The 26300-nt window shown below is 47.1% G+C and overlaps 1 protein-coding gene across 6 annotated transcripts in view; it reads left to right on the top strand.

The window, feature by feature from the left end:
- Positions 1 to 22673, top strand: part of LOC134928510 (gap junction gamma-1 protein-like) — a 225442-nt gene extending 202769 nt beyond the window's left edge. For all 6 annotated transcript variants that reach the window (XM_063924341.1, XM_063924342.1, XM_063924339.1 and 3 more), the window contains one exon: positions 21244 to 22673. In XM_063924341.1, the coding sequence (XP_063780411.1) occupies positions 21264 to 22496 (1233 nt within the window). In that variant the 5' untranslated portion in view covers positions 21244 to 21263 and the 3' untranslated portion in view covers positions 22497 to 22673. The remainder of the gene's footprint in view (positions 1 to 21243) is intronic.
- The last annotated feature ends 3627 nt before the right edge of the window (positions 22674 to 26300 follow it).

The following is a 26300-nucleotide window of genomic DNA, read 5'->3' as shown; positions in this document are numbered from 1 at the left end:
TTTTACACCCGTGCGGGAGGGGTGGGGGGTGGGGGTAGGGGAGGGACAGAGCCAGACATGCGGAGCGGACTAGCCCAGTGCGTCTTCCCGCTTGTCCGAGAAACTGATCGTAGATGTGCTAAATTTAGCACATCTACAATCAGATCTGAATTAGGCCCATTGACAAGCTGTGGGAGGAGCTTCAGTTGTCTCTAATGGGGTGTGGAGGTAATAATAGACTTTTTTTGTTTACAGAACTCTAGGGTAATACTGAACAATGCATGTTATGGTCTTGGTATATGCCGGGATATTTATAATCTCCTCATTAGAGGTTCATTAAAGACAGCAAGTAAAGCAAAAAAACAACAACAAGCACCCGGGCAAAACCATGTTGCATTGCAGGTGGGGCAGATGTAACATGTGCAGAGAGAGTAAGATGTGGGTGGGGGGTGTTCAAACTGAAATCTAAATTGCAGTGTAAAAATAAAGCTGTATTTCATTTGTGGGCTACATTCAAAAGCAGCAGTATTTACCCTGCACAGAAAAAAATATATAAGTGTATTTGCTTCCCCAACATGGTTTGTTCCAGACACAAAGTTACTTGCTTTTTTGCTTTACTTACAAACATGAATCAGGCCCAGTGTTTGTAGGTGATAAGTCGTACTTGCCGACTCTCTTTGAAAAGTCCAGGAGACTTCCATCATTCAGGAAGTCCTCTCCTCTCCCTGGAGAGCGTGTTTCCCTCCTCAGTGTGCATGCGCAGGCCACCTGGATGCGGCCGCTGCATGTGAACGTGCGGCTGCGTCCAGGTCTGTATGGACCCTATAGACAGTCATAGACTTTTAGATCCGGCTACAGTGTTTAGGCTGGTCTGCACAGTGCTATTGTACTCACTATGGGGAGGCAAATTCTATTTACAAATCTCTACCCACAATGCCTGTTGAATTTATTCTTTCAAATTTGGAGGATATAGGGGGGCTTGGACTGCGCACCCTAATTCTAAACGTAATGTGAGGTGCTACCATGCTGATGACTTTTATTGCCACAAAGAAAAAAAGAGAAAATGCAGGCGCACACTCTAAATACTAAACACTGCTAATCAGAATGATTATAATATAACTCTGCAATATAACATAGAGTAAATTTGAGGTGCTTAGCATAATTTTGGCCAAAACTACTGTATGGGCCCACCTACCGCGACCAGATGTCCTTATCTAGTGGGTCCTTAACGCTAACATACAAGTCCAGGGCACGGAACCCCCTAAGCCAGAACATGGTGAATGTTTACTTTCAAATTTGGAAGATCACGTTTTATTTGTGATGTTAGTGTATGACACTATCCAGTATACCATCACACAACATTTCTGCATGTACAACTTAACTATACAGCTAATATTTTGGCATAATTTTACCACATTTACCTACTTTGAAAGGCTGAGTATTGGGAGGCCTGCAGAGAGAGCTGTTCAGGTGGTCCCACGAGACAGAAGTGAAACGTACGTGTAGTAGTCCTACACCCCGCCCATATCATGGGAGAAGTAGACAGGATTCGGGCAGCCACATCCAATTTTAAGAGCCAGATATTGGTAGTGTAGGCAATTATGCATTTTTATAGATATTTTACTAAATTAAATGCAAGTAGTTAGATTATGAGAACTAATTGCTCAGATAACGGCCAGTGAATTCCACAGAACTAGCTATAAATAGCACTTCTGCCGTCATCACAATGTGATATATAATCTTCCAGCGCAGCTCTTTACATGCAGGATTCAGAGTACATGCCTGCCAGCTGTTTTAAAGGGATCTATTTATTTTTATCAACAGTTTCTTCATTTACCATTGCTTATTGCAGAGATGACAAAAAAAAATCACTTGTTACCTGCATTTGTCAAAGCAAATATTACCAGAGCTACTGACTCCCCAATATGGACTTCTAAATTGCAGAAACTGTGTTGTAGATTCCTAGATGGGAGACACCATGGCTGCGGGGCACACATACCACCTCCCACTAAAGCTACGTGCATTAGTGAGTCTGCCATGAGTTTGTGTAGGTTTCTCTGTAGAGAGGCGAGAGGGTGTAAGCCCTGAACTGACCCGCACAATGGCAAAAGGTACACACCAGCGGGTGATTCACACTATGAACAGCCAAGTTACTTATCTAATGATTTATTGATAAATAGCAGGTACAGCCGTACTCACTGTTACATGTACACTGGTGATGGAGCAGAGGTTGAATGGAGTGTATGCTGTAAATGGGTAGTGGTGCAGGGATTCTGGAACAGCTTTATAGTAGATATTAACTAGGTATCTCATACAATGGCAACTAAGCAGGAGCCTCAGTCTCTCACCATGTCACTCTTCACAGTAAAGACACATGCTCAGTAGAGATCTGGGTGGCCGTATTGGGATAGGGCATGAAGCCTCCCTGGAGAACAGGACGACTGGATTCTGTGCAGTAGTGCACTCCTCTTTGAACAGGTGGCAGTCACTTTATGTGCAGAACTAATATTAATTCGATCTACCATCTCACTGCATTCATGTTGCTACTTCCTAGTGAATTCATCAGCTCTATCCCATTATGTATTGCTCATGTGAGCAAAGTGCCTTAGCTGTGAGTCGGTGGCAGGTTCTGTTTAAGACTATTGCATTGTAGTTGTTCCTTTGATTGTCCCATGTAGTCATAATTTACAGCCGGGGAATGGCCTCTAGACCCTTATAGTAGTTATCATCATTAGAGATCAGGGCAGTCAGACATCCATCACCAATTATACTCTCCCAGAACCTCGTCCAGGTCATAATCATTATATTCTTCCAGAACCTCGTCCAGGTCATTATTGGGACTGAAGGAAGCGTTTTCATGTAAAAGGGAACTGGAGGTCACAAAGTGACAGCTCATAATGTTCCAGGGTATTTGGAAGATGTAATTTTTCCATGAAGTTAGCAGTGATTGTAGAGCGAATGCCAAGAGCTGATCTGAAGTTTCCTTTAGAGAAACAAGTTTTATGGACATTCACTTTTTTAGGAAATTGTTTCTTATTCAGATTTAGGATGGCGGCGGCTACGCTTACACAGGCTAACAACGCCATCCCAGGGTGAGACTTTCCCCCGTAAAAAATATCTTGCTTGACTATTTGCAGGTTTGTGGGCCAGAGAGGTCAAACGCAGGGAGGGAATACATAGGATGTCCACTATTACCCTTCTATCCACACTTAAGGGGTCTATTTATTATTTTGTCGGGTTTTACTGTAGACCCAATAATAAAAATTTCTTATCACCACTAATTGAACTAGTTAGAAATGTTGTATGTACAGGTCCGTTTTTAGACAATTTGGCTCCCAGTGCGAACAGTTAAAAATGCGTTTCCCCCTCATAGACATGGAAAAACAATTTCGCGCGAGCGCTCCCAGCGAGAGGGCATGGTCTCGCTAAAATGGACGTGGTCTCACTAAAATGGGCGTGGCCTCACAGGAAAAGACTACCTTACACGCCAGTTTTTGACCCTGCACCAACAGATCTCGGCCACCACAGGAATAAAAAAAAAATCCACCATACTAAGCCCCACACAGTAATGCCCCTTGCACAATATTATGCTCCATGCGCCATATTATGCCATACACCACAATGCCCGTGATACATTATGCCCTACAGTAAAGCTTCTAATTTCTTTTAAATTACCTGCTTGTTGCCAGCGGTTTGAAGCGCTGGGTGTCATGCTCATTGCCAGGGGTTTCATGCTCAGGGTGTCATGCTCATTGCCAGGGGTTTCATGTGCTGGGTGTCATGCTCCTTGCCTGGGGTATCATGCGCTGGGTGTCATGCTCATTGCCAGGGGTTTCATGCGCGGGATCCGGACTGAAAGTCGACAGTAACTAGGTCGACAATGTCTAGGTCGACAATGTCTAGGTCGACCACTATTGGTCGACAGTAACTAGGTCGACAGGGTGTCTAGGTCGACAGGGTCTTTAGGTCGACATGTTCTAGGTCGACAAGTCAAAAGGTCGACCTGAGTTTTTCACATTTTTTTTCTTTTTTTGAACCTTTTCATACTTAACGATCCACGTGGACTACGATTGGAACGGTAATCTGTGCCGAGCGAAGCGGTAGCGGAGCGAAGGCACCATGCCCGAAGCATGGCGAGCGAAGCAAGCCATGCGAGGGGACGCGGTGCACTAATTGGGGTTCCCGGTCACTCTACGAAGAAAACGACACCAAAATAACATGAAAAACTCATGTCGACCTTTTGACCTGTCGACCTAGAACATGTCGACCTAAAGACCCTGTCGACCTAGTTACTGTCTACCAATAGTGGTCGACCTAGACATTGTCGACCTAGTTACTGTCGACTTTCAATACCACACCCATCATGCGCTGGGTGTCATGCTCGTTGCCAGGGGTATCATGCGCAAGGTGTCATGGTTTTATGCTCTGTTGCCAAAGGGAATTCTCGTTGTCAAGGGGACTGCTGGCGGACGCCAGCCTGCCAGCACTGATATCACGCTCCCCCTCCTCTCTCCTCTTTCCGAGTCGTTCGCTCGGGGGCGGAGTTTCAAGGAATGACACGGATGCGTCATGACATCACGACACGGGTGGTATTCATGTGACCGACGGTCACATGACCTCCTGCAGCTTCCCAACACCCACTATCCCGATGGTCGGCATGCCGACCAACAGGGACTATTTCCACTCGTGGGTGTCCACGACACCCATAGAGTGGGAATAGAACCCGTGGCGACCGTAGGTCGCCACCGAGCCAGCAGCGTGGCGAGCGCAGCGAGCCCACAAGGGGCTTGCTGCACTCGCCTCTCCCCACCGGGATCCCGGCGTCGGTATGCTGCCGGGATCCCGGCGTCGGTAAGCTGACTGGCGGTCAGGAGACCGCCGGTCAGCCATACTACACCCCACGACACAACCACGTCATTTGGCGTACCCCCCAAGCAGAGTACTCAGGAAGAGGAGGCTGTAAAGGGACAAAGTGCTGCGACGGGCGTCTTGTGCGGTTGCACGGCTCGTCTGACCCAAGAAACGGCATTGCGTATGTATTAACAATCAGGGGCTCCATATAGGAACCAGTCCCTGAGATGTGTAAAGTGATCACATCAGCGTGGGACTTCGGGCGACCTACTGTGATGTGCAATCATCAGACCACGCATGCATGATTGCATAGGTTGCTATTCCCCGGGGTGGGATCTTGAGGATCCCTCTACTGGCATTATGTAGCCCATAAACTACAATGGCTAACATCATCCTAAGGTGGTGTTAGCTAACGGGGCCAAGTTCACTGGAGACGTTTGCTATGTTAAATACCAGCGGCTTATTCGTTAGTATCACTGTGGGCGTGATTGGGAAGTGGACGCAATGCTGATGTTTGTGGATCGGAGTGATTTTGTATTGTATCGCGCGTGCATCTGAGTTACAATGCGCATACTGTACATCCCGATGGATTAGGGATGACGATCGCAGTGAGGATATACAGTAGGCACAGTGTGATTCACAGACAGGGAGCATTTGTGGGTGGTAACGCAGGGGTGGTAAGTCAAATGCAGGCGTGGCGGAGAACTTGTTTTACAGGTGCACGCAAATCTCTATAGCAACTGCTTTCTTTCAATGGGCATTCTGCTCAGATGATCGATGGTGTCACCGAAGTCCGTCCAGTGATGCGTTTCTGCATGCAAACAGCCGATTTGAGCCGCCATCTGTGGGGGTCTCATTCGAAACCCCAGGGGCTGTGACATTTGCATATTTTCCAAAATCCACTGGGTATGGAATCGCAGTCGCAATGGGATTTGCGCTGATCAGACCGAGATAATAAACAAAATATTAATGCCCTTATTTATCAATGAGTGATAAATTTCACTGTGAGTGATAAATTGCACCAGCCAATCAGCTCCTAATTTCCATGTCACAGGCTTTATTTGAAAAATGTCAGGAGCGGATTAGCTGGTGCAATTTATCACTCACAGTGGAATTTATCACTCATTGATAAATAAGGGCATAAGATTGGTATTGAATGGAACCCTTCGACAAAAAAATAACCAATCAGCATCAGTATAGAACCTAGGCCCAGATTTATCAAACCTTGGAGAGTGATAAATAGCACAGTGATAAAGTACCAGCCAATCAGCTCCTGTTATTTTTCAAACACAGCATGTGACATGGCAGTTAGGAGCTGATTGGCTGGTACTTTATCACCACTCTCCAAGGCTTCATAAATGGGAGATGTCAGAGTTGGGAAGGTCACGTGGCGTAGCAGTGCGCGACCTGAAAATGGGGCATAACTTAGTGTGGGAGGGGCGTGGCCGAACATCACTGACCCATTTTTTGGCTTTTTGGGGGCGTGTCCAGCACACCCGGAGCAGCTGGGAAGCCTCCTGCTCCCCTCCCAGCATTCAGAGATCACTCGCTGCTTTGCAGAGCGGCGGGTGATCAAAGCCTCCCCTTACTGCCCCCCTACCCGTGGGACACTGCGACCCGTGGGTGGGACAGCAGGACAGTGTCCGAATAGTGAAATAGGGACAGTTGGAAGGTATGGGGCCCTCGTGCTGGTGAGCTACCTTATCATCCTCCACTTTCTTCACCAGCCCATTGACCACACACAAATAATACGGCTTTCCCAGGCGTATATATCCGTCCTTGACCCTATCTGCATTTGCTCAGAATTGTGCAGACACGGAGTATATTTACTAAAGAGCGTGTTTATAGAATTGAAGATGTTAACCAACCTGTTCCACCTATCCAAGTGCAGGTGGGTGCAAAGTGGTAGAATGACCCCAATCTGTATGGGCACATATGTGTACATTTACTGTTCTGGGTATGCACAGAGAAATTAGTACCCAGCTATCTATAGCCCCAAATTGTCACTGAGGTCTGGGAGTTAGGGACACATTTATGAAACCCATTTTGGGAGAAAGGGATGTTTTCAGGGGGTTACCTGCAAATGTAAGTATTGCCTGGGTGTATGACCGATATTTACTGCGGTCTCCCTGTTTCCGATCGCAATAGCAGCCCAGGCATCTCCCGTAAAATCTGCAATATGTAGCACATTACAGCAGCCCTGTAGAATAGTAAAGTGATTGCTGATGTGGTCACTTTACTTTATGCCTCGTAAGGACATGTCCCTGAATGTGGTGTAATAATTATCGGCTCTAAAACCAGGTAATTAAGGCCCTTTATAATAGGGCCCATTGGTCCATTTCGTGCACACCTGAGTCAGAGGTGCCGGCAGTTTCATGTGCAGCTGCAATTTCGTTAGCAGTGGACTTGCGTAAAAATATGCTAATGCCTCAGCATCGCCTTGTGCATAGGAACGCCCACTGCCGGCGCCTGACACCCACCGCTCATGTACATAAGCGGGAACATCAGGCACACCATTGGACCCCTAGAGAGAAGTGATGGGCCCCAGAACTTTTCGGGGCATGGCCCAATCCCTGGAGGTGTGGCTAAGGCCATGTTAGAAGGGGCCACTGGGGAATGCAGTGGTAGGGGCCCATGTTTAGGGGTGTGGCCAGCCACCACATCGGTTTGCCTAACCATTAGAAAATGCATGGGCCCCATGATAAATATATATAGTAATCACTGCTAGTGCATGCCTGATAATGTACCAGATTAATAACAGCAATATGTAATAAACAGGTGCAATTAGAATGTCGTTGGTGCGAGTAGTCGTACCTTGTTGTTCAGCTGCAATCATCAATGTCGACCTCTTCCGGATCTCATATCCCAGACTTCAGGCAGAAGGATCAAGACCCCCCGCAATATTTATTTATCAGGAAAAAGAATGGTCACCGCTGTAAATGTAACTTGGTTACGCTTAGTAAGAACTGGTGGCATATAATTAACCGTCAAACAGCAACAATAAAAAGAGATACCTTCAATGCAAATGACATAACATGCAAATCACAGTACTGCAAATAAAATGGTATCCGGACTCCAGGTCGACACCAAAAAGGTCGACACACCTTAGGTCGACGTGGACAAAAAGGTCGACATGCACAAGGTCGACCTGGAAAAAGGTCGACATACGTTTTTAATTTTTTTTATTTTTTCATACTTTACGATCCACGTGGATTATGATTGGGAACGGTAACCTTGCCCGGAGCATGGCGAGCGAAGCGAGGGGACGCGGTGCACTAACTGGGGTTCCCGTTCACTCTACGAAGAAAGCAACACCAAAAAAAAAACATTAAAAAGTCATGTCGACCTTTTCCCATGTTGACCTTATTCATGTCGACCTTTTGCCCATGTTGACTGTCCATGTCGTCCTAAGGTGTGTCGACCTTTTTGTTGTCGACCTATAGTCCCAGAGCCGAAATGACGGGACTTTCAGACTTTTCTGTGTGAAAGTGGTATTAGTAACTGTGTCCATGCTGGATGGCCGAAGACCGTTGTTCCGTAGTGATTGCCTCTGCCTGATTGACAGGCAGAGGCGGTCACTGGGCGGGAGGGGGCTGGGCGACGGCGTTAAGCCGCCATTTAGGGGGTGCGGTCCGGCCAACGCAGGCGTGGCCGGACCGTGGGGGGGGGGGGGGGGGGGCGCTGCCTGACGTCACACGCAGCCACTGCGACCCGGCAGCGAAGAGGTTCTCCCGACCAGCCGCAGGAGCAGAATGACCCCCTCAGACCCGATCGCAGCAGAAATTTTGTTAGCTAATAGGCAAAACCATGTGCACTGCAGGGGGGGGGCAGATATAACATGTGCAGAGAGAGTTAGATTCGGGTGGGATATATTGTTTCTGTGCAGGGTACATACTGGCTGCTTTATTTTTACACTGCAATTTTGATTTGTTTGAACACGCCCCACCCAAATCTAACTCTCTCTGCACATGTTACATCTGCCCCTCCTGCAGTGCACATGGTTTTGTCCATTAGCTAACAAATGTGCTGCTGTGATCAGATCTGAATTAGGCCCAATGGGGGTAATTCTGAGTTGATCGCAGCAGGATTTTTGTTAGCAGTTGGGCAAAACCATGGCCCTCATTCCGAGTTGTTCACTCGCTAGCTGCTTTTAGCAGCATTGCACACGCTAAGCCGCTGCCCTCTGGGAGTGTATCTTAGCATAGCAGAATTGCGAACGAAAGATTAGCAGAATTGCAAATAGAAATTTCATTGCAGTTTCTGAGTAGCTCGAGACTTACTCCTACACTGCGATCAGTTCAGTCCTTTTCGTTCCTGGTTTGACGTCACAAACACACCCAGCGTTCGCCCAGCCATTCCCCCGTTTCTGCAGACACTCCCGCATTTTACCCTGACACGCCTGCGTTTTTCTGCACACTCCCAGAAAACGGTCAGTTTCCGCCCAAAAACACCCACTTCCTGTCAATCACACTACGATCAGCAGAACGATGGAAAAACCTTGGCCCTCATTCCGAGTTGTTCGCTCGTTCTTTTTCATCGCATCGCAGTGAAAATCCGCTTACTACGCATGCGCAAAGTTCGCACTGCGACTGCGCCAAGTAACTTTACTATGAAGAAAGTATTTTTACTCACGGCTTTTTCTTCGCTCCGGCGATCGTAATGTGATTGACAGGAAATGGGTGTTACTGGGCGGAAACACGGCGTTTCAGGGGCGTGTGGCTGAAAACGCTACCGTTTCCGGAAAAAACGCAGGAGTGGCCGGGGAAACGGTGGGAGTGCCTGGGCGAACGCTGGGTGTGTTTGTGACGTCAACCAGGAACGACAAGCACTGAAATGATCGCACAGGCAGAGTAAGTCTGGAGCTACTCTGAAACTGCTAAGTAGTTAGTAATCGCAATATTGCGAATACATCGGTCGCAATTTTAAGAAGCTAAGATTCACTCCCAGTAGGCGGAGGCTTAGCGTGTGTAACTCTGCTAAATTCGCCTTGCGACCGATCAACTCGGAATGAGGGCCATGGTTTTGCCCAATTGCTAACAAACTTGCTGCTGCGATCAACTCAGAATTACCCCCCATGTCCACTGGGTGGCTATTAAAGCTGTCACTATAGCTCAGTTTCTGATCCTGTATAACTTTTCCACATGAGAACGTTCCTTACAATAAAGTCTATGGCCTATGGGAAGAAGGCACTGTGCCTTTGTAGTGAGTTTAACAAGGAGTGAGACAGTACTTAGGATACAGTTAGCGGGGTCATTCCGACCTGTTCGCACGCTGCCGTTTTTTGCTGCGCAGCGATCAGATAACTACTGCGCATGTGTATGCACCACAATGCGCAGGCGCGTCGTACGGGTACAAAGCGGATCGTTGCTGACCGATGGATTTAACTAAGAATCCGTTCGCACAGCCGATCGCAAGGAGATTGACAGGAAGAAGGCGTTATGGGTGTCAACTGACCGTTTTCTGGGAGTGTTTGGGAAAACGCAGGCGTGTCCAGGCATCTGCAGGGCGGGTGTCTGACGTCAATTCTGGGACCGGACAGGCTGAAGTGATCGCAGCGGCTGAGTAAGTTCAGACCTACTCAGATCCTGCACAAAATGTTTTTGCAGAGCTCGGCTGCACAGGCGTTCGCACACTTGCAAAGCGAAAATACACTCCCCTATAGCCGGCGACTATCTGATCGCAGCACTGCAAAGAGTAGCTAGCGAGCGATCAACTCGGAATGACCCACAGTGTCAATAAGTGGTACAATGCAATGTAATTGAAACCTATATTCAGATAATACGGGCAGCGAGCAATTAATACACCCTGCCCGTATTATCTGAATATAGGTTCCAAAAGACTATTTGCAGATACCAATTCTGTCTCTGTTTCCTTTCTTGTGTAAACTCCTTGAGTATAGGGGGTCATTCCGAGTTGTTCGCTAGCTGTTTTCGTTCGCAGCGCAGCAAATAAGGTAAAAAAGCGGCACTTCTGCGCAAGCGTATGCGGCGCAGTGCGCACGCACGACGTACTTTCACAACAGCTAATGCAGTTTCACACAAGGTCTAGCGACTCTTTTCAATCGCACTGCTGGCCGCAGAGTGATTGACAGGAAGTGGGTGTTTCTGGGTGGTAACTGACCGTTTTCAGGGAGTGTGTGTAAAAACGCAGGCGTGTCAGATACAAATGCGGGCATGCCTGGAGAAACGCAGGCGTGGCTGGCCGAACGCAGGGCATGTTCGTGACGTCAAAACAGGAACTAAACAGTCTGAAGTGATCGCAAGCTAGTAGTAGGTCTCAAGCGGCTCAGAAACTGCACAATCTTTTTTTGTAGCAGCACTGCGATCCTTTCGTTCGCACTTCTGCTAAGCTAAGATACACTCCCTGAGGGTGGCGGCATAGCGTTTGCACGGCTGCTAAAAGCAGCTAGTGAGCGAACAACTCGGAATGAGGGCCATAATCTTTCCCAAGGTACTGCTATAGTAGCACGGCTTTGGTGGCAAAACGAATCACCCACTCCAAGGGGTAAATTTACTAAGATGGGAGTTCTATTTAAGATGGGATGTTGCCCATAGCAACCAATCAGATTCCAGGTATTATCTTCTAGAAGGTGCTAGATAAATGAGAAGTAGAATCTGATTGGTTGCTAAGGGCAACATCCCATCTTAAATAGAACTCCCATCTTAGTAAATTTACCCCCAAGTGTCACTGACTTAGAAAACTTCACTGTGATTCCTCTGACTGATTACTAGAGGGCGGGATGAGCTGGCACTGCAGATTAGAACTGGCAGGTTGCACACTGCCTAATACATGACTGCAAAGTGAGTACTACAGTTCTCTCTACTGGCTGTAAGCTGTCTGGCTGAGAAGCAGGTAATACAGGGGGTAATTCAGAGTTGATCGCAGCAGCAAATTTGTTAGCAGTTGGGCAAAACCATGTGCACTGCAGGTGGGGCAGATGTAACATGTGCAGAGAGAGTTAGATTTGGGTGGGTTATTTTGTTTCTGTGCAGAGTAAATACTGGCTCCTTTATTTTTCCACTGCAATTTATACCCCTTTTCCACTATAAGCACGGGTCGCAGCCGTGTCGCCTTACACGGCTGCGACCCGTGCTACAGCCCCTTTTGAACAGTGCTCACCAACCCGGCATATTGCCGGGTTGGTGACGCGGCAGGGGCGGCGCTGGGAGATCACATGGTCTCCCAGCTCCGCCCTCCCTATGCATTGTGAACGGGAGCCGTGTCGCCTCGACACGGCACCCGTTCACACTAGACAGCTAGCCGGGTTGAACACGTGTTCAACCCGGCTAGCTACCTGGGTAGGATTCCTGGATCACTTGATTCGGGAATTTGCCGGGGAACCCTTTTCCACTAGGGCAAAACACGGGTAAATGCGCACCCCCGCGCATTTACTCGTGTTTCTAAGAGCTAGTGGAAAAGGGGTGTCAGATTTCAGTTTGAACACACCCCACCCAAATCTAACTCTCTCTGCACATGTTACATCTGCCCACCCTGCAGTGCACATCGGGGGTCATTCCGAGTTGATCGCTAGCTGCCGCTGTTCGCAGCGCAGCGAACAGGCAAAAAAATCAGCATTTCTGCGCATGCGTATGCCCCCCAATGCGCAGGCGCGACGTACAGGTATAAAGCCCGTTGTGGTTGTGCACAGGTTCTAGCAAAGTTTTCAGTCGCACTGACGGGCGCAAGAAGATTGACAGGAAGGGGGCGTTTCTGGGTGTCAACTGACCGTTTTCAGGGAGTGTTTGCAAAAATGCAGGCGTGTCTGAAAAAACGCAGGCGTGGCAGGGCGGTCGCTGGGTGGGTTTATGCCGACAAAAATCCGGACACGAATAGGCTGAAGTGATCGCAAGCGCTGAGTAGGTTCAGAGCTACTCTGAAACTGCACAAACTGTATTTGCAGAGCTCGGCTGCACAGGCGTTCGCACTTCTGCTAAGCTAAAATACACTCCCCAGTGGGCGGCGGCATTGCGTTTGCACGGCTGCTAAAACTAGCTAGCGAGCGATCAATTCGGAATGACCCCCATGGTTTTGCCCAACTGCTAACAAATTTGCTGCTGCGATCAACTCTGAATTAGACCCACAGTTCTCTCTGCTGGCTGTTTGTGAGATAGGTGAGTTGTCTGGTGCTGTTTGGGGTGAACTCCCTCACACACCTTGGGGCTAGTCTGGGGTATTAAGCTGCCTTATATCAGTGTCCTCAGCTGGGGGCTAGGTGGCTACTTCTGGCTGGCAATTCGTGACTGAATGGCCTCTGACACGTGTCACTCACCCAGTCTCTCATAGGCTTACCCTCCAGTCACACAGCATGGGTGCTCCCGGGTACCGCTCTCCGATCCCTCTCAGGGCATATGTGTGTGTGTATATATATATATATATATACAACATGGAAAAAGAAACATGGAAAAAGAAGCTGCGGCACTCCATTGCATAAATATATTTAGTAAGACATCATGGCAGCAAGTACTAGGGCAACGTTTCGGTACACGCAGGTACCGTTGTCAAGCCCTATGCTGTCAAACAGAACAATGAAAAAAAAAAAAATCTTATATATATATAGTTGGGGGGAGTGCGCACAACGCTGGACAGGAGTACAATACATCCCGTGTGCATCTATTTACAGTGCCGGGAGGGAGCCTGGGGGCAGCCCAGCATCTCAGAAAGTGCTGGGCATGCCCCCCACAATGATGCGATGGAGGGGTTCCGCAAGGCTCCGCCCCTTGTCTGAAACTCCACCCTTTTCCCAAAGCTCCACCCCTTTCAGATTCAGGGGTCTCTCCAGCTGCAAATGACAACCGTCCTGACACACCTGCATTTCTCTAGCCACCCACATTACATCCCACACACTACCTGTCATTTACATTGCTAATACATCCTCTGATCATCTGCAATTGCTAAACATTCGCTGAGTGTGCACAGAGGAGGGGGCTCGTGCTCAATGCCCGTCCCCCCTCTGTAGTTGGCAGCAAAGTCGTTTTTGAGCACTAGGGTCACTAGGAGACCTGTGCAGGACTCCAGGAAAATGGCATGGCAGCAGGGGAGTTTTAAGAGAAGAATAGGCCGGTTTGCAGCCTCCTCTGTCCGGGCCCCATCCTCTCTAGTGGGCAGCACTGTACAGTCTGAGCACTAGGGGCTCAGACTCTAATATGCATGTACAGATCTCTGGAAAAATGTCATGGCGTCCATTTTCACAGTGGTTTCTCTACTGCGCAAAATGCTGGGAAAATGTCCCACACTCCATTTTCCCGGTGATGCTTTGTGCTCTTGCTGCCGCCAACAGACAACACTGGAGAGGTGAGTATTAAAGAAATGTGTGCCGCATGTCTGGTGAGGGCCTTCCTGGACTCAGCGGCCTGTGTACACCACACACAGGGGATTATTCAGAGATGGACACAGATTGCTGATCTGCGTCCATCTCCTGACATGCCGGGGGCTGCTCAGCCTGTGTGATGCCGCCTCACGATGCATCTGCAGTTAAATTGTGGACGCATTGATTTAAGGTCAACCCCTGCCTGCACAGCCTGGCTACGCTGGCAGGCGGCCTGCCACCATTTTTTTTTATTTTGACGTCACGCATATGCCATCAAAAACGCACACGTCATGCCCCCATTTTGGCTGCAACGTCATGTCGACGCCCCCCTCGACGGCCGCCGCTGTCAACCACAAGGTGCAGGGGCACTGTGGCCGGTGTGCGTGTGCAGACCTCCTGGATGCAGCCGCTGTGTGCGAACGCTTGGCTGCGTCCAGGGATGAATGACCCCCACAGTGCACCCATTATAAATACACCGGTGCACGGCGACCTTTTCCCAGTGATTTTCCTACTGAACATGCACAAAAAGCTTGGAAAATGGCTGCGGCACCATTTGCCCTGTGACTTGTGATGCCGATGCGGAATTGGTTGCAGGGTGTGCGGTGTGGTCCAGGGGCCTGTGTGCGCTGCACACCTTGCACCCATTCTAGATACGTCACTGCCTCTAATCCTCCAATCCCACAGTCTCCACCAACTTTACAAACTACAAAAGAATTGGGAGACGTTGGGTTGTGTCTATGAGGGTTTCTATATAACTTATGGTGTACAGAAAATATTTTCTACATAATGCAAACATTTAAAACGTTAATTGTATAATGGGTGGGTAATCCCTATACTTAGTACATAGCACATCATAGCTCTAGTCCGTCATGCACTTGAGATTGCAGTGTTGGAAGCAGAGTATCCTAAGGACACATTCCTCACCACGGGGTATTTTGGAGAAATCCCAAAGTATATATCAGGGCCGTGTAGCAACTGTAGGCTCTCCAGGGTAAACAAGCAGGGGATATCCTCTCACATCAAAGCCTCATAGGTTACATCACTTATTAGATTGTGTGAAGGGTGTATGATTTCCCAATGCTATCATTAGGTTTTCTGCAGCCACAAATACATTGCCAAAAACTTTATGGCCATTAGGAAAAACCCTCGATGTGTGTGAATATAAATGAAAATGGCAAATTCGGAAAAAAGTTAAATAAACAGTTACCATTGTCCCAGTGGAAGCAGCCGGCAGTCTGTTTGGACTTGTACTGGCCTTATACCTCACACATTCATTTGTAATTCATACTGTATGTACAGTATGACAGGAAAGATGTTTTACAGGTACGGCCAAAATTAGGGGGTGGCTTTATCGCTTCCCACGTGGCACCAGCATTTGGGTTGCAGGGCTCCTGGCTAGAGAGCCAGCCTTAGGACACTCCGATCACAGCTGCATACCGCCTGGGGCATCCTCATCTCTGCAACGGGAGAAGTGCAGAGAGAAGATGCTTCTGCAGACTTCAGGGGGCTGGGCCGGGTGCCCACCTCCTTAGGAATCTCCCCCAACACAGGCAGAAATGCTGAGATTCACGAGCCTGCAGCAAGGTGGCAGGGCTAAAATGAAGCGACTCACGTCATTGAGCCCTGCCCCCACCATACGGCACAACGATTCCTATCCTGCCCGCTACACTAGGAAGCTGGCGGGATGCGGGAGACCCAGCAACTCTCCCATGGTTGCGGGAGACTACCAGAAAAATTGTGAGTCTTCCGCAACTTCCGGCCGAGTAAGCAAATAAATTGCTCACTCCTTCCTGGTGTCTGAGGACCATTGCCTGCTATGGCTCTGGTTCCAGGTATATTGGAAGTTTTTGCCTATGAAGCAGTACGTATCAAACACAGACACATAGAATTTGACAGCAGATAAGAACCACGTGGCCCATCTAGTCTGGCCAGTGCTCTGTGAGCTGCTGACATGCCCCCAGTTCCTCTGTCTCTCGTGCATAGACATTGTGCGCATGTTAAACAGACCGGTGAGTGACAGGAGCCTCCCAACTGCCCCCCCTACCGTGGCCTGCTGGACACTGCAGCCCGCGGGTGGGACAGCGGGACAGTCCCAAATTATGTTGCAGTGCAAAAGGTGCAATTACAATTTTATTTATGTATTTATTTGTATGCAGGGTCAATACTGTTTTTGCATGTAGCCCACAAATGTTAGACAACTTTATTTTTACCCTGCCATTTATATCTGACTCCCACATCTAACTCTCTCTGTACATTACATCTGCCCCACCTGCAGTGCAGCATGGTGTTGCCCAGCTGCAAAGTTTTTTGCTCTTTATTTCAGAATCAGCCCCTTCTGTGTTTGGGGTAATACCAGGGTGATGCCCTGTAGAACTTGGCAGTTCCCTCTATAGAAGAAATGAGTCGGCACTCCACGGTCTGATGTCTCAAAGGTGTATCGCAATCAAAATTTAATATGTATAACAACATTTCAAGGCTCTAAGGCCTTTTCAGCAGGGTGCGGTATGGAAGGTAGATAGTAACTAGGTCGACAGTGTCTAGGTCGACCACTATTGGTCGACAGTAACTAGGTCAAAAGGTCAACATGAATTTTTTTGGTGTCATTTTCTTCGTAGAGTGTCCGGGAACCCCAGTTAGTGCACCATGTCCCCTCGCATGGCTCGCTTCGCTCGCCATGCTTCGGGCAGATTACCATTCCAATTGTAGTCCACGTGGATCGTTAAGTATGAAAAGGTTCAAAAAAAGAAAAAAATTGTGAAAAACTCATGTCGACCTCTTGACTCGTCGACCTAGAACATGTCGACCTAGAAACCCCGTCGACCTAGAAACCCTGTCGACCTCGTTACTGTCGACCAATAGTGGTCGACCTAGATATTGTCGACCTAGTTACTGTCGACCGAGATCCCTTTTCGGCAGGTTGTGGAAATAGTGCATAGTGGCAAAAATGTGAACTGTTTTATTAACTTTTTGTAATTTGCACTATTTGCACAACCTGATGAAAAGGCCTTAAGGGTCTTTTGATGAAGCAGTGAAAAGAGTGGAGATGCGAGTCAGTGGAGAAGTTGCCCATGGCAACCAATCAGTGTTGAGGTAACATTTATAAAGTGCATTCTTTAAAGTTATAAGTAGCAACTGATTGGTTGCCGTGGCTCACTTCTCCACACTTTTCACTGCTTTATGAATAGACCCCCTAGACTCTAACGTACGTCAGGGGGGTGATCCAGTTGCATCACTCTCAGGGCAATCAATACCAGTAAAAGCTGGCATTACCCACCGCATCCTAGCCGGAACTGATGTGAATGACCAAATACTCTCTGTGAAGACCTGCCTGCGTAATAGGTGTAGACTATGGGCCTAATTCAGCATGGATCGCTATTCTGAGAAATTACAGTTGTCTGCGAGTAGAAAGACGTCACCCCGACAGGAAGTAAAAACGCCCCGTTCAAAATTGTGAATGCACCGCAGATCGCTATCCACTCGCAGATGCATACGCAATTCCTGGAACATCGAAGAATCTTTGCCGTCTGAGCAAATGTGAGTAGGTCTGAGGCTGCCAGTAATCTGCGACTGAGACGGCCTGGTGGTGGTCTGCGCTGACGTCAAAGACCCTCCTCATAAACAGCTGGGTATGCCTGCGTCTTTCTGACACACTCAGAAAATGGCAGGTTTCTGCCCAGAAATGCCGGATTCCTGTCAGTCAAACAGCGGCTACATTGTGATTACGATCTGTGCGCATTTTCTGTCACTATGGGGGTCATTCCGAGTTGATCGCTCGTTGCCGATTTTCGCAACGGAGCGATTAAGGCAAAAATGCGCATGCACATGGTACGCAGTGCGCATGCGCTAAGTATTTTAGCACAAAACTTAGTAGATTTACTCCCGACCGAACAAAGAATTTTCCTCGTTGAAGTGATCGGAGTGTGATTGACAGGAAGTGGGTGTTTCTGGGTGGAAACTGGCCGTTTTCTGGGAGTGTGTGGAAAAACGCAGGCCTGCCAGGATAAAATGCGGGAGTGTCTGGAGAAACGGGGGAGTGACTGGGCGAATGCAGGGCGTGTTTGTGATGTCAAACCAGGAACGAAAAGGCCTGAGCTGATCGCAATCTGTGAGTAGGTCTGGAGCTACTCAGAAACTGCTAAGAATTTTCTATTCGCAATTCTGCTAATCTTTCGTTCGCTATTCTGCTAAGCTAAGATACACTCCCAGAGGGCGGCGGCCTAGCATGTGCAATGCTGCTAAAAGCAGCTAGCGAGCGAACAACTCGGAATGACCCCCTATTACCGCTCGCGTGTGCGCAATGCACAGTCGTTTGATAATCGCTCAATTTGCGCTTTCTCTGAATAGTGATCCATGCTGAATTAGGCTTTATATACTGTAAATAACTGTTAATAAATAAATATGCTGTACGCTACAGGGAGACAATACAGAACTGTTGGAACAGCAGTACCTAGTACTAGCAACATTTGAATGCATTGTGGAGGCAGGAGGCATATTACGCAGCATTCATTTATTTATCATATAATCCACCAATGTGGATTATATGGGAATGGGGGATCTGGTTTACATTGACCTACAGATGGGTCCACGGTTATCTTGGCTAGTTTGCTGCGCCTAGGCACAACATGGTTTATTAACATAAACCCTTCATCTATTGTTCTCAGCTGCAATACAATACAGAGAACAATACAGCAGGGGATTAAGGGGGTCATTCCGACCCGATCGCTCGCTGCAGTTGGTCGCAGCGCAGCGATCGGGTCGGAACTGCGCATGCGCCGGCGCCGCACTACGCCGGCGCATGGCAGCCGTCGTTACCTAGCGATGGCCTCTGAGACAGAGGCGGTCGCTAGGCGGGAGGGGGCTGAACGGCGGCGTTAAGCCACCGTTTAGGGGGATCGGTCCGGCCAACGCAGACCGTTCAGGGGGGCGGGCCGCGGCAGCTGCGTGACGTCTCACACAGCACCTGCGGCCAGCGGGAGCGACAAGTAACTACCGGCCAGCCGCAGGAGCTGCGTTGGCTGGGAGTTACTACTCAAATACAAAGGCCTTTTGTATTTGTGCGGGGGCGGCCGGCACTGACATGCGGGGCGGACTAGCCCTGTGCTGGGTGTCCCCCCGCATGTCTGAGTTTACGATCGTAGCTGTGCTAAATTTAGCACAGCGACGATCAACTCGGAATGACCCCCTAAGTCATTACAGCAGGCAGAGCCGGCCCTAACCAATATGATGCCCTAGGCAAGATTTTGTCTGGTGCCCCCTAGCACCGCCGCTAGTTCTGCAGGAGATGCCTGGCATGAGTCAGCTGGCAGCTCTGCTAACGTCGGGCGCCTTTTGTTTATGAAAATGCATCTTATTATTTGCATTACTATGTGGCTAGGATGCACAAGCAGCTTCTGCTGATTAAAACGATATAGGGCATGCCTATATTCTGTGTGCGACTCTGGCTGTATCTGCATACGAAATGCTACAATACAGTGATTTCCAGGAATACACTGCAACGTAGCATTTTGTATGCAGATACAGCCGCAGTCACATACAGAATATAAGCATGCCGCATATCATTTTAATCAGCAGAAGCTGCTGGTGCCCCTAAGCATACCAAATGCCCTAGGCATTTGCCTAGTTTGCCTATACCTAAGGCCGGCTCTGACAGCAGGAGACTAAATCCGACTGCCCAGTCTCAGTTAATCCTATTAAAGGTCAAGATAAACATGGACCCATCTGTATATGTTTCTTATTTTCGTTTTCCATCTCCTTCAGGAGCAGGGAACTCTCCTATTGTTGTTATTATTATTAACCACTTAACTGACAATTTTTCCCTTCAAAACTGTTAATAACATTGTTTTTTAAAATGTATTTTATTTAATAAAGTTTAAAAAGTATTTTTCTAAATATTTAAATATTATACAGGTTGAGTATCCCATATCCAAATATTCCGAAATACGGAATACAGGTTGAGTATCCCTTATCCAAAATGCTTGGGACCAGAAGTATTTTGGATATCGGATTTTTCCATATTTTGGAATAATTGCATACCATAATGAGATGTCATGGCGATGGGACCTAAGTCTGAGCACAGAATGCATTTATGTTTCATATACACCTTATACACACAGCCTGAAGGTCACTTAATTTTTTATTTTTAATAACTTTGTGTATTAAACAAAGTCTGTGTACACTGAGCCATCAGAAAACAAAGGTTTCACTATCTCACTCTCACTCAAAAAATTCCGTATTTCGGAATATTCCGTATTTCGGAATATTTGGATATGGGATACTCAACCTGTATTCCGAAATACGGAATTTTTTGAGTGAGAGTGAGATAGTGAAAACTTTGTTTTCTGATGGATCAATGTACACACACTTTGTTTAATACACAAAGTTATTAAAAATATTGACTTAAATGACCTTCAGGCTGTGTGTATAAGGTGTATATGAAACATAAATGCATTCTGTGCTTAGACTTGGGTCCCATCGCCATGATATCTCATTATGGTATGCAATTATTCCAAAATACGGAAAAATACGATATCCAAAATACTTCTGGTCCCAAGCATTTTGGATAAGGGATACTCAACCTGTATTATGCACATCTGCAGAATGGATCTCCTCATCAAAAACGGAGGGACAGGGTGGGACGGCGCAGTCGCATGAGATCTGACCATGCCAGTTAAGTGGTTTTAAGGAGAGGAAAAGGGACTGTGCTAGACACTTTGCATTATTAGGACCCGCCCCCTCATGGCAAAATGCCACTAATCACAGATCCATGGGGAGGGGGCGGGGTCACTGTGACACATTCTATGAGAACAATGACCTGGGCCTCACCCCATGGGCCAGTGCTTCCTGGAATTATCCTCCCCATCTTGCACACTTCACTAGGAAGTGGGCAGGATGTGGGAGGTCCGCCTACTCTTCCAGGGCTTCAGGGAGACTCCCTGTAAATTTAAGAGTCTCCCAGCAGTTGCAGGAGCGTAGGTAAGTATGTCCTATATTTATACGGCCACTTTGGTAAAATTTGATAGCAAATGGTAATTGGGATATTATAATGGCTTTAGAAGATGGAAATATATATTATGTTTACATTTCATTGTATTTTTGTTTTCTTGCAGGTTATAAATGAATAGCCCTTATGCCAAACATGAGCTGGAGTTTTCTAACCCGTCTCCTAGAAGAAATTCACAATCACTCCACCTTTGTTGGGAAGGTGTGGCTGACTGTCCTAATTATATTCCGAATAGTGCTGACTGCAGTCGGAGGGGAGTCCATTTACTCGGATGAGCAGAGCAAATTCACCTGCAACACCAAGCAGCCTGGCTGCGAGAACGTCTGCTACGATAGCTTTGCTCCACTCTCGCATGTTCGCTTTTGGGTCTTCCAGATCATCATGATATCAGCTCCATCCGTCATGTACCTGGGTTACGCCATTCACAGGATTGCGCGGGCTTCCGAGGAAGACAGACGGAAGGAATCGCACAAGAAGAAGAAATCCTTCTCGAGGTGGCGGACAGGTGAGAATGTGGAGGAACCAGAAGGAGAGGAAGCGGAACCCATGATCTACGAGGCTACAGCAGAGCCAGAGAAAGTAGAAAGTAAGGATAAAGAAAATAAAAAACATGATGGGCGGAGGCGTATTAAGGAAGAGGGCTTGCTGAAAATTTATGTCTTCCAGCTGCTGTCGAGGGCCATCTTTGAAGTAGGCTTCTTGGCAGGTCAATATTACCTATATGGCTTCAGAGTTTTACCCTATTTTGTGTGCAATACACGTCCATGTCCCAACACAGTAGACTGTTTTGTCTCCAGACCAACAGAGAAGACAGTATTCCTGCTCATAATGTACGTTGTGAGCTGTCTTTGCTTATTGCTTAACATCTGTGAGATGCTTCACCTCGGTTTTGGGACCCTGAGGGATGCTATCCGTAACAAGAGAACTAGAACGGACAGGCAGCCTCCCTACAACTATTCTTACTCAAAAAACATCACTTGTCCTCCAGAATACAATATGGTGGTTAGGTCGGACAAGTCCACCAAAGTCCCAAACAGCGTCATGGCCCATGAGCAGAACTTAGCCAATGTTGCTCAAGAGCATCAGTGCACAAGCCCCGACGACAACGTGCCCTCAGACCTCACCACTTTACATAAACATTTGAGAGTGGCCCAGGAACAGTTAGACATCGCATTCCAGAGCTACAACTCTCAGGTCAATGCTCAAACTTCTAGGACCAGCAGTCCAGCTTCTGGGGGGACAGTGGTGGAGCAGAACCGAGTTAATACCGCTCAGGAGAAGCAAGGAGCGAAGCCTAAAGCTAGTTCTGATAAAGGTAGCACCAGCAGCAGAGAAGGAAAAACTTCTGTATGGATATAATCTGAGATCTTAACAGGAATAAACTATCCACTGGAATACCACGTATTGTTAACATGCCAGTATTGGTTCATTGAATCACTACAAAACAAAACCTAAGCACAATGTATGATAATATACTAAATATCAGTTGTTTTTTTAATACATTTTTCTTTATATATTTACATTTTTCTAACAAAATTCCAACTTTTGTGTGTGTTTTTTTGTTATTTTTAAAATTGTGAAGACATTCCAGGTTGTTATATTATAAAGAGTAACAGGGGTGTAAAAAGTTGCTTCATGATTTGTGTCACGTGAAGGTATGAATGAGCCCTTGAAGGGTCCTAATAGGCTGTACTCTTGTTATACACTAGCTCTTTCTAAGAAACCTATTGTACGTTGAAGGCCCCCAATCCAATGACTGAAGAATCAGCTGGAATGATTGCTTTGAACAAAGGAACTGATGGGATACAGACTGGGAAAATAAGGAATTATTATAAAGTCTTAATTGTCTTATTTGTAAAGTTTTGTCTGTTTTTGTATAAAAAAAAAAGAAGAAAAAAAAAAAAAGAATGACAGGAGAACCATCTATAAAACATTGTTTAATTCCAATTTATATTTTTTTCAACCTGGTTAATGGTGAAATGGTCCAGTGTTGAACATTTATATCAAGTACAGACAGAAATGGTATTTTAAATATTTCAGGTCATTGTGCAAGTTGGTGCTCACGCTGAGTTGGACACAAAATAGGTCCTAAATATCAAAATCATATAATTCTCTCTCTCTGACCCTCCTGCCTGTTTCTCTCATCTTTGTCCCACCTATCCCCCACCTCCCTGTCTGTCTCTTTCTCTTCATTCCTTCGGTTTCTCTCATTGCCCACATGCCTTCAGCTGTCTGATCTCTGTCCCTCTGAGGAATAGGGGTTGGTTGCTCCAGACGCTAACAGTTGTCTTCACCCATTTTCCCATCTCTGGGGGATATTCAATTACCCGCACTGACTGTCGGGTGTAAAAGTATCGCTGGGGGGGACAGGGGCTATCTAATTAGCCCTGATAAGCCGGCACGTGCTGCGACTTTACAGGGATTTGTTTCACCTGCCTCTGGCAGGAGAAGCAAAATCCCCAAAAACGAGGCTGTTTCTACCGAAAACACACAGGTTTCGCTGAACCTGCGTGTTTTCAGGTTAAAGGGATTTTTTTTCCGGGTGAAAAAACATCGGGAAATATCGCCCAAAGCTTCATTGGTGGAAATTGAATATCCCACTCTGTCTCCCTCTTCCTGTTTTTTTTTCTCTCTCTATTTCATATCTGTCTCCCCTCCGCCCATCTTTATCATCTATGCCCCCCACCCACTGGAATATCTATAATGGGTGCAAGGTGTATGGTGCACACGGGCGCCTGTGTCCAGGGGGGGAGGGGGGTCCACACACTGCAGGCCCTGCACCCATTTACTTACTGCTCCGTTGGACCAGCGCTGGCTGCAGAAATCACTGGCCATTTCCTGGTGATTCGCTCATGTGCAGTAGTGTTGTCCCCGGGAACAAGGTGCAATCGCCATGTTCCTGGAGACCTACACATGCACACATGGAGCAGAGCATCGTTTTGCACCTGGGCCCGCCACTCACAAGTTCCGCCACTCACAAGTTCCGCCACTAGCTGACATGTGTCTAGTGAGTTTTAATAGTAGTTTAAGCTCAAGTTCCCTATGGCAACCACAGTCACATAACATGAGCAAAGGCTATGGAACATAAAACCCCACTCCTTCCTTCCTCTGCCATCACATGATCACCAAAGAGGTTCCTAATTGGCCCTGTAGGGAACCACTTTATACAATAACACTTACAAAAAAAAAGTAAACGTAGGCCGCGTACAATAAATACATGCTCATAGAATTGTGACCATAGACTGGCTAGCATATGTGACACCAGTGATGCTTCCTGCGTTGCACGGCATATATTATGCTCCTGTGTACATTTTGAAGCAAATGTTTCTGTCTATTTTATATGTCATGTGCGTGAAACTGATGGTAAGATGTATGAAAGCTAGGAGATAAAGTGGAGAGAGATAAAGGGGTCTATTTACTAAGCCTTGGAGGGAGAAAAAGTGGATGGAAGTAAAGGCCCTCATTCCAACTTGATCGCTAGCAGGCTACTTTTAACACTGCTGCGATCAGGTAATCGCCGCCTACAGTGTTAGGGCTGTGCAGAGCTGCGATCCGCTGTGCAGAGAGCTGCACAAACAAAAGTTTGTGCAGTTTCTGCACAGCTCAGGACTTACTCACCCGCTGCGATGATCCGGTTTGGAGCTGACGTCCAGAACCCTCCTCTTCAATGGCTGAGCACGCCTGCGTTTTTCTGGACACTCCTCGAAAACGGTGAGTTGCCGGCCAAGTCTGCTTTCTGCCTGTCAATCTTCTTGCGTTCGCCGCTGCGAACGGCTTCTTCATAAGGTCCATGGGGATGGCCGTCGCCGGCGACCGACGTGCCTGCGCATTGCTGCCCGCGCGCATGCGCAGTTCTGACCCGTTCGCATGGCTGCGAAAAATTGCAGCATGCGAACGGGTCGGAATTACCCCCAAAGTCCCAGCCAACCAGCTCCTGTCATTTTTCAAATCCAACCTGTGACATGACAGTTAGGTGCTGATTGGCTGGGACTTTAACTCGGTTCATTTTATCTCCGTACAGTGCTTAGTAAATAGACCCCAAAGTACCATCCACTCAGCTCCTAAGCTTTTTCAAAACAACCTATAACATGGCAGTTAGGAGCGGATTGGTTGGTACTTTATCGTTCTCCACTTTTTCTCCAAGCTTTGATAAATACCCCCCCATAAAGTTGTTTCTGATGTATTAGTGAAGTATTTGTAGTTTCATTGATGGCCAATATAGAAAATACAGATCACATGCACTTTATACTGTGCAATTAAGGAGGTTTATTTGCAGCCACAATAAAAACCTTTGGGAATAAGCACTTAATTCCCCATGGAAAACTATTGGTGTACGGTGGGTTTTAATAGTCGGCGCTAAAACACTCCAAAGATTCTCAAAAATCAATAATCCTCCACAGAAATGGAGTGAATTTATAATAAAAGTTCTCTTTTTCAATATATACAATTGCATGACGTGATAAAAACATGAATTTAAAATAGTAAATAATTAAATTTAACTATATACCAAATGGTACCAATGACACAGTGGGGGGAATATCAGCAAGTCTCTGGTGAGGGTAAACCTCTCACCATAATTCGGTGGTGCGGTGGGCTAGCTGGTGAAGCATATGAGGTCCCGGCCAAAAAGCTCGGCACCACCGCAGATGACTTAATTCAACCTTCCAGATGTGTCCAAACAAGCAGTGTGTCCAAACAACGCGTTTCGGTAAAAAAACGTTTTCAAGTGTGGATGGATCCATCTGGAGGGTTGAATTAAGTCATCTGCGGTGGTGCCGAGCTTTTTTCCCGGGACCTCATATGCTTCACCAGCTAGCCCACTGCACCACCGAATTATGGTGAGAGATTTACCCTGACCAGAGACTTGCTGATATTTCCCCCACTGTGTCATTGGTACCATTTGGTATATAGTTCAATTTCATTTTTACTATTTTAAATTCATGTTTTTATCACGTCATACAATTGTATATATTAAAAAGGAGAACTTTTATTATAAATTCACCCCATTTCTGTGGAGGACTATTTATGCGAATCTTTGGAGTGTTTTAGCACCAACTATTAAAACCCACCGTACACCAATTGATGGCCAATAGCAAATGTATATTTTGCATTGCAAGCAACACAAATGGCTATAAACAAAGATGTAAGTAAATAGGAGGACTG

The sequence above is a fragment of the Pseudophryne corroboree genome, chromosome 5, assembly GCF_028390025.1.
Source record: "Pseudophryne corroboree isolate aPseCor3 chromosome 5, aPseCor3.hap2, whole genome shotgun sequence".
Taxonomy (NCBI): domain Eukaryota; kingdom Metazoa; phylum Chordata; class Amphibia; order Anura; family Myobatrachidae; genus Pseudophryne; species Pseudophryne corroboree.
Note: the sequence above shows the minus strand (reverse complement) of the source record. Positions and strands in the feature narration are given on the sequence as shown.